The following is a 12,308-nucleotide window of genomic DNA, read 5'->3' on the forward strand; positions in this document are numbered from 1 at the left end:
TAAGCATATTCATATAAGGTATATATTTGAGGGAGGGCCAGAGAACATTATTTAAAAATTATGAATGGTTTATTTCTTTTTTCAATGGACTTTTCTTCTCCCCATTATTTTTTAACTTTGTATCATAATAAGGTGGACGTTCTGTGAAACAAGGGCATCTAGCATTATTCAGAGTTATAGCTCCTTCAAAATGTGTCTCTGTTTTTAAAATAAGAGGTCAGCAAGCTATGACCTGCATACTAATTCTGGCCCACCACTATTTTTGTAAATAAAAATTTTTTGGACCATAGTCATAATCATTTGTAGACATATAGTGCATGTTGTGTGTGCTAAAATCGTGGAGTTGGGTAGTTGTAACAGGCAAAACCTAATATATTTACTATCTGACCCATTACAGAAAAGATTTTCAAATCCTGTTCTAAAATGTTCTAAGTTGTGTTTATAATTCACAGAACATCCCATGCAAGAGCATACATATCAACAGTAATAACGTGCTGTATTGAAAGATTCTGAAACTAGTGAATATTTCATGCCAGGAAAGTTGTGGTAGTTTAACATTTCCATCAATGTTATTCATGAAAAAATTTTGGATGCAGATAATGATAATTCATTTTTCTTAAGAAGCCCACGGTACACAAATTTCAACCGAAAACTGAAATGAATTACTTAACAAAAACTGAATGAATCTGGTCATTCCATTGCAGGAATATAATATCTAAGTAAAAATTTAGGTGATGCTTCACATAAATAAGGAAACAAAGCTAATAATTCATATAGGCTTTGAAAGAAGCTAACTAGTTCTAACTAGAAAAATGCAAATAATTCATATGGCTTTGAAAGAAGCTAACTAGTTCTAACTAGAAAAATGCAAAGTTTTATCTTATTGCTTATTTCTTTACTCTCACAAAACCATGGTAATTTTTTAATTGTTGATAAGTAATTTTATAACTTTGTAGATTATCCATGCCTTTTGTCCTTTTCTGTTTGTTTATTTTTTTATTTTCTGCTGAATTCCTGCAGGCCTACCATTTCATTGATCATTAACCAGAACTTGAGAATGAAGAAACAGATTTTAGGGCTATAAAAATTAATTCACTCCTGCCATTATTTTTCAGTTCTATTAAAAGAGCAGGAAACAGGAGGAGATTTTTCATTAAAATTAGGTATATTGGTTACCTATTGACTTTAGTTATTAAGTATATCTTTCAAAAAACAAGAGATGTTATTCTGTTTAGGCTCATAGTGCATAATTATTGTCTTAATAGAAAAGCTACATTTATCTAAGATTAAGTGTGGACTTATTATTAATTTTCTGTATAGTAAAGATGAGAACTGGTCTTTTTCTTCCTATTATGAGCTATTTTCTAATACTTCATTTTAAAATACTGTAATTATATTTATCTGATTCTTTTTAATTTTCCCAATAATCACCTTGCCAGAAACATAGGTTCTCAAAAATGGCTTTGTTATTAATTGATTCAAAAGCCTTTAGTTTCCTTTGCTCAGAATATAAAAGCTGTTTGCAGTGTTAAGGTTAAAATGATCTTTAAGGAGCTTTTTTGTCCTAGAAAACAAAAAGAGGTTTCCTGTACATAAATTCCATTAGTAATTAACATTGTTTTGATATCTAAGTATTAACATTTCTTGAGGAAAATAAATCAATAAGTGAGAGAATCAAGTTAAGCCAGACGATTTGTATCTCATTGAAAACAGATACTATACTCCTCTAAAACTAGATGGAGTTTAAATGTGCTTTAAATTATGTTTTATTAGAAAACAATCTATATTTTTATTAAAAGAGAATAGTTTAAAAAATTGGGGCAGAAGATTATATGATTTTGCTGAGTTTATAAGATAATTTCCTAATTTCCCCAAATTCAAAGCCTATAGTTTATTCTCAATAAAGTTGAGTGACTGAGAAATAATAGTAGTTTTTTTTTATCATGTGCTTTAGCAAATATGAATTGAAAGTATCTTCAGAATATTTTTACAAAAGAAAAACAAAGCAGATGATTGAGTCTGACAATGTACAATATTTATTGTTATCTTGTTTCCTATGTGGTTGGGGTTAAATTATGCTGCTAAAAACATAATGGTTCAATTGAGGCAAGATATGACAGAGACTGGAAGTCAACAAATTAATGGTTTTAATTTCCATTCTCTCCACACTTAAATGTGTACCTAAGTCTTCAGTACTACTCACATTTTGATACCTGCACTTCTCCAAATAGATTCAACCTCTCTAAGTAGTATATTGTCTCTTTTTGGGTGACAAAACTGTCCAACTTTACTGGATTGTCCACAGAGAACTTGGAATAATAATTTGAATTCAAGATCCCTCCTGAAGATGTCTTTTTGGATCAAAGGTCTCAGTTTCAACATCTCTAACACAGAACATTATCAGCTCCTTCCAGGAAGCAGTACAATGTTTTTGTTATATAAGAATATTTTTATCTAGCTGAGACCTTTTACTCATCTGCACAATAAAATAACTAAACTAAGTGACCTTTCATTTTTTTTCAGGTTTTCTAAATTTTCTGAGTCTATGAGGTAAAACTTTTATGGCAGACAAATATATTATTTGAGTGACTAAAGAAATTTTCTATGTGGAAATGTCCACAGCTATTCCAATGAAAAAGTTTCAGAATCTACTTCATCAAGGAGAATTGTGGTGGGAAATGAAAATAGAAAGAAAAAAAGAAACAGACAGACTTACTGTGATTATTTAATGTAATGGCCCAGGTCCCTTCTAGTGCCCTTTGGGAAATTATATTAATTACCTGTAATAAGTAGAAAAATCTTTCTTTTCTCATTTTAAAGGAAAATTGATATGCAATTGAGAACAAGTTAGTAATTATTTAGGAATCATATAACTGTTAATTCAAAGAAAGTTAGGGGGGAAAAAGAGTTAAGTTATACTTTATAAATACAGAAATAGAGAGCTGGATATAGAAATAAAGAGCAGACAATCTTAGTTTGAAACTCCAACTGTGTAATCCTAGGCAAGTTTTTTAACACTAATCCTTACTGTGAGGATTAAATGGAATAACAAATATGAAGTACCTGGCAAACAGTGAGTCTCCAACATATGTTAACTCCCCATTCCTGCCCCCCCCCCAATATTATCACTAATGGATCCTACTCACTGAAATTTACTGTTAAATAATAGATTTAAAAAGTTTAAACTTTTTCTAAATTTCTGGAATTTAGTATCTGTTGGGCAGAAAGGACTTAAACCAATATCCAAAATAATAAAAGATAGGTGAGACATTCTGTCTATTTTATTTTATTGAATCCTGATCTGAAATTGCAAATAGTTATTAGATAAATGAATGAAATTACATTGTATTAAGGAAATGCACATGACTAGATCAGTGCACCTAGTCTTATACATCATCGTGAAAATAAACTCCTGGATGTGTGGATAAAATGAGGAAACAGAAAAATAAAATTATTAGATAAGTAAAACAAAACAAATAAGGGTTGGATTTCATGAGGAGAATCAATTTTTTAGTCAAGAGATAGACTCTTTTCTCAATAATTATTTACTGAGCATTCATTATGCATCAAATATTATACTTGACTATGAAACTACAAAGATAAGATAAAATTATTTGTTTCTTTCTTAAATCTGGGAACAAGGAAGTAGTGAGGTGAATAAATAAATTAATGAATGTTGAATGGATGAGGACAAACCTCCAAAGTGCAAGTTTCCAAACCAGAAGCAGTTAAACAGCAAATATGACAAAGAATATGAGCACGCATATAAATAATTTTACACATTTAACTACTTAATGGATTTGGGAACTTGTTAAAAATTATTCATAATAAATAAAAATCATAGGCCAATGCATAATTAATTTTTTAAATAGCATTTAATTCATTTAATAGATGAAAGTAAATTTGTGATATAAATAAGAGATCACATATGTTTCAGCATCACCCAGCTCATGCACTTGGTATGCAGTAAACTTGGTAGGCAGTAAACTTTTCCTTTTCAGACAGCCAAACAAAAGGCATTAAATAACAATGACTGTAAATCAAGGTCAGATGCCCTTTTGAAGTAAAGAAAAATCCAATTTTTTGAGGGATATTTAAGTTGTGTTTAGGATAAATTATAAAATGTAGGCGAAATCTATTCTAGGGAAAACTTATGCCCTACTCCATTAAGTCCACGCTGAAATTATTCAGTATACATTTTACAACAATTTCTGAATGGAAATTGACCAGGGGGTGGTAGCAAATAGTTGTCTAAAAATATCAAACAATTTTTATATGTTCACTTTAGAAAGGCCTTATTTTTTGGATGAAATATGGTTGAGACTATTTCCCCAAACAGTATAAGAATTAAAGTTTACATAATTCAAGTGAATTAAACTGTCAACAATGAGATAGGATTAGTTTTATGTAATTGTATTTTATAGATGTGATATGTGTCTGTCTAGAGTCTTTTTTTTTTTTTTTTTAATATTCCAGCCTTAGAATTAAAGACTCGTAAGAAAAGACTAAACTCTTGTTTTAACTTTATTCTTGATGTCCCTACAGGTAAATTAATCTTTTTACATAACCTTTTAATACTTTAATAAATGGTCAAGCCGGAGGCTCTGGAGGAAGTTTCATTACACCAAATTTTTGAGGAATTTCCGTCATACCAAATAAGACTCACTTATTTTTCCACTTGGAAAAACTATTTACCCAAGTAGCTTTACAAAAGAGTCACTATAGAAATACATACCAATCAAAGGATTCAGAAACAAAAAGAAACCAGAGCTAAATTATGATAAGCAGGCATTGAAACAAGGTAGGAATCAATTTGCTGTGGATTGTCTTTCTATTCCACTATGGTTTGTGTGTGTGTGTGTATGTGTGTGCATGTAAGTGTGTGCATGTGCATGCAATGGTGACTATGAAAATATAGCACTTTCTAAAGATATTGCGTATTTTTTGCCTAGTAAGGGAGTATGGAAGTGAGAGGAAATAGCGGCACAATATTAAGAAGTAAAGAGATGAATATACATTAATCTAGGAGGGACCTATCCATTAGCACTTTTTCTGTATATTAATCATATAGATGATGAAAAAAGTGATGATCACTATAAAAATTATTTTTTGAAAGTGGTTTCAGAGGGAATATGAATTGAACTTCAATTCAGAAATTTTATGAAATGGAGATTATATATGAAATGTTCTATTTCCCGATTTCTCCTGCTCCTTTACTATTAAACCATAATTTGAGAGTATTTCTACCCTTTTGAAAACAGTTTGAGTGACAGAAAATACACCATATGCTCTGCTTACTCAGCCAGTGTAAAGTAAAGTGCTGAGCAATTATATGGTGGATCTGATCAGTTTTGACAGCCAGTCTTGAAACTCAAGCCAGAACGCCCTGCTCTTTCTATTGCAGCATGTTTTGGTATTCAATGACAATTGAATTCAAAATTCTACTTTACGTTGGAAATGATCTTAAAAACTCTGCATGTACAAAATGTCTTTTTAAATCGGCCTTAACAACTCTGTGTAATGGTTATTTTACAAATTTTATGTCAAAATACATAATCAAAATAATGATGGACAGAAGTATTTAAATGCCTTTCAAAATACTCTGGACTGTCTTGCACCAAAGTCATCCCAACATTTTACTTTCTTCAATTATATAACTTGTATTTACCAAGTATAGTATTTGATTAGGATATCATAGTACGATTTATAATCTAATAAATATAAATTACTTCAGGAAATTCTTCTCATCCTTCTCTTGAAACGTGTCCAAGAATCATTTAGATTATCTGGATCATTTCCTTAGAGTATTATTACCGTAATCATATAAAAAATGCATGGTGTTCACATTAACAGTATATGCTTTACAGTCATATATTAGTAAAGTTGAAGTGTTCTAAAGATGAAGGCCATTAACATTAAATAGCCACTGATCTATAATAATTCAAACTCATAAAACTCTAGAGAGTCTACAAGGGGGTGTGCCGCCTGCTTTGGATACTCATGAGGCGAAAGCATTCTCTCCAAAACTTCTTAATGTGCAATGAGTATTTTAACTTAGAGATAAATAGACATAGAAGAGAGAGATGCAATCATATTTCTGAGATGAAAGTAAATTAACTTTGGGGCACTTTATCTTTCACAGCATATTATGGGGCAGTGCCAGCAGGCCACAGATGTACACCTCACAAGAAGCCTAAAAAGACATCTGTGAGGTGGGAAAAAATGAGTTTATATTCAAAGTGTAATTTAGTAATGAAATGTCAATAACACACCAGATAAATGTTTCAAATATACAAAGAAAAAATAAAAAAAGTATATATTTTTGTACATCTTTTTTTTCCCATGCCAGATTAATAATGAGGAATGTTTTAGCCTAGCGTACTAACTAAATTGAGAAAGAAAAGGACACACAAATGAGGTAGAGAGAAAGAAAGGAGACAGAGACAGAAAGACAGAGAAACAGAGAGTGAGAGAGGAAAGTCAAAAAAATCATGTCAGAGAAAATACTTCAGAAACTTTCTATTTTATAGGTTGTCAAATATTTGGAGACTGATATATCTCCCTGGAAAACACTTTGAAAATAATGTCTTCCTCATGATCACCCAGTATATGGTTCCCCCGACCCTACAACATCAAATAAATCAATTCATTGTTTGTTTGTATACTAGATTTTTTCAATCAATTTTGTTTATTGGTGCATACTCAATTTTAATTTTTTCAATTACAGTTGACATCCAATATTATATTAGTTTCAGATATACAGCATAGTGGTTATACATATATATATATATAATTTACAAAGTGCCCTCAACAAAGCCTAGGACCCATCTGACACCAGACATAGTTATTACAATATTATTGACTATATTCCCTATGCTCTACTTTACATCCCCATGACTAGTTTGTAACTGTAACTACCAATTTTTACTTTTTAATCCCTTCTCCTTTTTCTGAACAAGGGCTGTGTTTTTTCATCCTTTTATCTATCCTTTTGGTACACGCACAGCACCTGTCATCTGAGAAGTCTTCAATAAATATTTGTGGAATAAATGAAAGAATGAATAACATTCTACTTAAAAATGTTACTGATGTAGAAATGCTTGACATGGTACTATCTTTTTCTGTGATAATTTCTAATTTATTAATATGCCCTATGGTCGATCACATTTTGCAAAGTATCTCATACAAATGACAGGATCTGGCTGCCCATGTATATGCAGAGAGCCATAGTCATGATATTTTTTCTCTCTTACTTGCATTCAAGAATGTTTGCCAGTTGGCATATGTCACCATTTAATAGGGAATCATTTCAAACTTTGAGAAAACAAATTTGGTGTGAAAATAAAAGGAAAATTAGGCCTTTTATTTGGGGGGCGGGAAGGATGTGGGGTTTGGCCGTTTAGAAGTTAGAGGGAGTCTAAAGAGTAGTAAGTAAAGCATCTAATAAAAGTAAAGCATTTAATGAAAATAGAAAGCAAAGACCATAGCGAAAGGCATCAAGCAAGGTGTAAGGAGGCATTAAGGTGGGAAGCCAAAGAAAGGAAAGGAAATAAATGAAAGTAAAGACATCAACAGATTATTCTACACAGTTTCTAATGGGCAATTTATTTTTATATAATATTCACTCTGAAATAATCCAATTACATATCAATTTAAAATGATATTTTATAGATTCACAAAATTACTAACCTTCTTTGGTACAATTGATTTGAGTTTCATCACTGAAGTCTCCACAGTCATTGTCACCATCACAGGCCCAATGGCCTGGGATACATCTGCCACTGGAACATTGGAACTGATTATCAAAGCAGGAGTGAACACAGCCAACCTCATCGCTCCCGTCCCCACAGTCATCATCTAAAAAGAAACATCAATAGCAAGGTAATGAAAACTGATCTGGGAAGAAACTTTTTCTTATAAAATATCTAACTTGTTTTTTTCTTTTGTATACTGAGTTTTCTTTTGTTACTGTAAAATGAATGGTAAATCAGTGACCAACATTCCCCATAAACAGTGAGAGAATTATTTTTTTTTATTTTGCTTCACCTCTGATTAAATATCAACTACTAAACTAAGAGAACAAAAACATCTTTGACTTTGGATGTTGAAGCTTAATTTCTCTTTCACTCAGAAATGACTGACCAAAGACTGAATGAATATATGCAGTGTGAAATAACTGTAAAGTGAGAAGATAATAGTGATTGTGGAAATTTCACAAAATAATATAGCTAGTAATACAATTATTGTGGAAAAATTATTGTTTTGAACTACAATATCAATTCCTTAGAATTTATAACTGTATCTTCAATTCGGTCTCTCATTCTCTATTCTCCATTCTCCATTCTCCAACATGAGGGCCCACTGTGTACTTTTTCCTCACTGGCTCATAAGTGTAATTTATACTGAGAAACTGGTGTACACTATCATTAGCAATGATTTATATTCTTTAGTAACAACTGTTGCTGAAAGGGAGAGGAGTGCGAAATAAAAATACATTATGTTGAAATCAATGGCTGAGAATGCATTTATTTGTGTATTATTCATTTATCTATATTTGGCATAATTTAGCATAATGATACAACTGAGTATAAGGAAAAAAATCACAAACATAAAAAGCAAAGTGACAGAATTGAGACCATCTGGATAATTCCATAATAATTTATAAACTACCCCATCTTGGGTTTTAGAACGTTTTTCATAAATATTTAGGGGAGCCAGAATTGTCCAGGTCATTTCCTCAATGACCCTTTTTTATTTCATGTTTGTGGACTGAGACTATGTCCAGCCTAATATCTGAAAACGAATCTATCATAGTCCCATGGGACAGATATTGAGCTCCATTATCCTTAATGCTAATCCCTATTGATGTGCCAGCTGCCCTCTCACCACTTGTTTTAGCCATTTTGTTTGGCTCTTCAAGCTTCTCTTATAAACTACCTCTGAAGGAGGTGAAGCAGCACAGAGAACAGGCCTCTAATCAAATCAGTGTAGTACAGTGAACATTTGGTACTTGCCAGAGTCGCAGTGCCACTTGCTGCTAATGCACCTTCCACTTTTGCATATAAATTGAGTTAGTGGCTCACAAGTTGGGAATTCTGTGGAAGATATTAAAAAATTCAATAGGAAAGATATTATTGACTGTGCTTGACTTAATTTGTATTTCATTTGCTAATGTGATGAGAACTTCGCCCCTGTCCTCCACAAAAGGCACAGAGGAAACATTAAATACACATAGTGATGGTAACTTCTTGAAGACATACGATACACATACTTTTAATATCTTTTAAATGAGTAATTTCTAGTGACTGAAAGCCAAGAGAATCACTTGATGAAGACCTGTTCGAATTCATTATACAGCAAGTAAAATGAAGTGATGTCAGCTCTCCGCACCAAGCGGCTGAACCTTCTCTCAGAGAATAGCAGCTGGATGAGGCTTTGTGCTCCAGTGCTGCAAAGTCATGTGCGTCTGCTTCAAAAAAGAAAGGCCATTTCTGAATGCAGAGAGCCAAAGTACGAAAGCTAGATCACACTTTACCTTTGAGAGATGTCCAACATCACAAGTTGAATGTTAAAACCAAAGAAAAACAACTCAATAAAATCACTTTAGCTGCTATCATACAATTATAAAGATTAAATTTCATGATTACCAAAGCCTTGTTTTGAGATATAAATTTTAGAATAAATTTAACCTTTGAACACCAAAAAATTCGATTAAAGCCTAAGTATGATTCAAAGAGAGAAGTAAAAATGAGGTAATCACTGATATGTGGAGATATAACAGTAGATCAGAAGCTATCTATACAACTCCCAAAATATTCTGACATATATGTACTAAAAATAAGTGAAAATGCCCGTCATAATTTAATCGGCACTTATAAGAGAATTTTCCTTTGTTACCAAATAAGATAATAAAAACTCATGTTTATGTTTCAAGAATCAACATGAATGTTGTCAAAAATATTTTTTTCCTTAGATAAATGTGTTTAATGCTTAAAACCTGTACAGTAGACATAAATGAGGGACTTTAAACAAAGTATCAACACAATTTATGGTTTAAATGAGTAAATGACTAAATGCAGACTTTAAGATATAATGAGATCTAATTTTTAAAAAATAATCTTACATCTTTTTGCATCTGTAACAGGTTAATTTACATTTATAAATCTCTCTTCTGTAATTTTAGGAGCATATTAACCAATATTGCAAGTTTTATTAGAAAAAAAAAAATCTGACAGGAAAGATATTTCCAAGCATTTAGAAACTTTGGAGATTTGGTGGATATTTTACCAGTTGGAAAATTTTTCATGTGACCTTTAAGATTTTTCTCTTAGATTCCAAATCTAAAAAACAATCCTCCCTCTCCCTGAAAATCTGGAAATTAGCTCCCAAAGGTAAAAATTTACAAAATAAATAAAATAATATAAAATACATTTTATCTTCAATCTCTAAAAAAATGAGTCATACACCTTATGCCTATGGTGACTACGCGATAAAGATATACACATAATGCATATGTGTTCTTAAATAATTGCGTTTTATTTTTTATTTATTTTTTACCTAATATTAATTACATCATTTCTCTTAGTATTTTTGTTGTCTGAATTAGTTCATAGAATCAAAAGGCAAATTATATAAAATAAAAGAAAAATTGGGAACTATAAAAAAAGTATAGGTCAAATCACTGAAAAGAACAAAGGCATTTATTAAAGGTGCACGTGGAAGGCTTCTTCATTCCTGTTTTGTTATCAAAGTAGAATGACCTTCAGTAAATCACACAGTTAGTTTCTCTGGCCATAGATTGTTGGTTTGGAACATGATCTCTCAGGTCTTTTAAGTCCTAAAGATCAAGAAGTCAGAAGAAACATCATCTAGACATGCATAACACCTTGAAAGTATTTAATGTAGCAAAAAATTGAGTTTACCACCTGAACAACTCCTGAGATTGTCATAGAATTCCAATAAAACACACAAACTGAATTTCAAAAAAATAAAATAACTTGTAAATAAAGAAATGTTAAAATTATTTTTGGCTCTTCTCTGCTTAATAATGTATACGTTATTATAGAAAAAGGTGGCGGGATGAAGAAGTACAATTAGTAGTTACAAAACAGTCATGGGGATTTAAACTATAGCATAGGAAATATAGTCAATATTATTGTAATGGTTGTGTGTACTGCCAGATGGGTGCTGGATTAATCAGAAGGGCACTTCATAAATTACATAAATGTCTAACCATTATGCGATATACCTGAAACTAATATAAATTAATAATTTAAAAAAAATAAATTAAAAATAATGTAGTCAGATGTGCAGTACGTTTTAGAAAGGATTCTATCAAAAATTTTACATATACTATGGGGTCCTTCATTTTTCACTAATGTTAGAAAATTGTGTATCCTTAACTTCTTAGTATCCAATCACTAGAATCTGATGGTAATAGAGAAATGAGGTCTAGTGACAATATACTTTTCCCCTAAGAAACAAAAGTTCTTAAAATAAATTTAAAAATTTCCCTGTCTTTCCATATTAGTATTAATTTAAAAACTGAAAATACTACCTAAATATTTCAGTTTGTTTCTGGTTATTTGTTCTAATAAAAATACCATTATGAATTCTTATACAATATTTGGCAAAGACTTAAACATCACACTTAATCTTTTTTTTTTTTGATATACCTGAAACTAATATAAATTAATAATTTAAAAAAAAATAAATTAAAAATAATGTAGTCAGATGTGCAGTACGTTTTAGAAAGGATTCTATCAAAAATTTTACATATACTATGGGGTCCTTCATTTTTCACTAATGTTAGAAAATTGTGTATCCTTAACTTCTTAGTATCCAATCACTAGAATCTGATGGTAATAGAGAAATGAGGTCTAGTGACAATATACTTTTCCCCTAAGAAACAAAAGTTCTTAAAATAAATTTAAAAATTTCCCTGTCTTTCCATATTAGTATTAATTTAAAAACTGAAAATACTACCTAAATATTTCAGTTTGTTTCTGGTTATTTGTTCTAATAAAAATACCATTATGAATTCTTATACAATATTTGGTAAAGACTTAAACATCACACTTAATCTTTTTTTTTTTTCGATTTTACATAAATATGCTTTAACTTTGGATCTTTCTTGGGACACAAATTGCAGGACACTTGGAAAGATTACCTGATTAAGTCTGAAAAGGAGAAAATTTATGAACCAAGGTAGCTTACATTTTATCACATTACAACTACAGCAAGAAAAGAAAACTATATTTCATTTCTGTAGTTACTTCAACCTCATAGAATATTTAATATGGATTAAT

General features: G+C 30.8%; 1 protein-coding gene across 1 annotated transcript in view; it reads right to left on the reverse strand.

Moving 5' to 3' along the window:
- Positions 1-12,308, reverse strand: part of LRP1B (LDL receptor related protein 1B) — a 1,653,662-nt gene that overhangs the window by 606,704 nt on the left and 1,034,650 nt on the right. The window contains exons 19-20 of the mRNA XM_006921044.1: positions 9,015-9,095; positions 7,690-7,857 (exon numbers count right to left, since the gene is read on the reverse strand). Coding sequence (XP_006921106.1) covers positions 7,690-7,857; positions 9,015-9,095 — 249 coding nt within the window. The remainder of the gene's footprint in view (positions 1-7,689; positions 7,858-9,014; positions 9,096-12,308) is intronic.

Source organism: Pteropus alecto, unplaced genomic scaffold (assembly GCF_000325575.1).
Source record: "Pteropus alecto unplaced genomic scaffold, ASM32557v1 scaffold3, whole genome shotgun sequence".
Taxonomy (NCBI): Eukaryota; Metazoa; Chordata; class Mammalia; order Chiroptera; family Pteropodidae; genus Pteropus; species Pteropus alecto.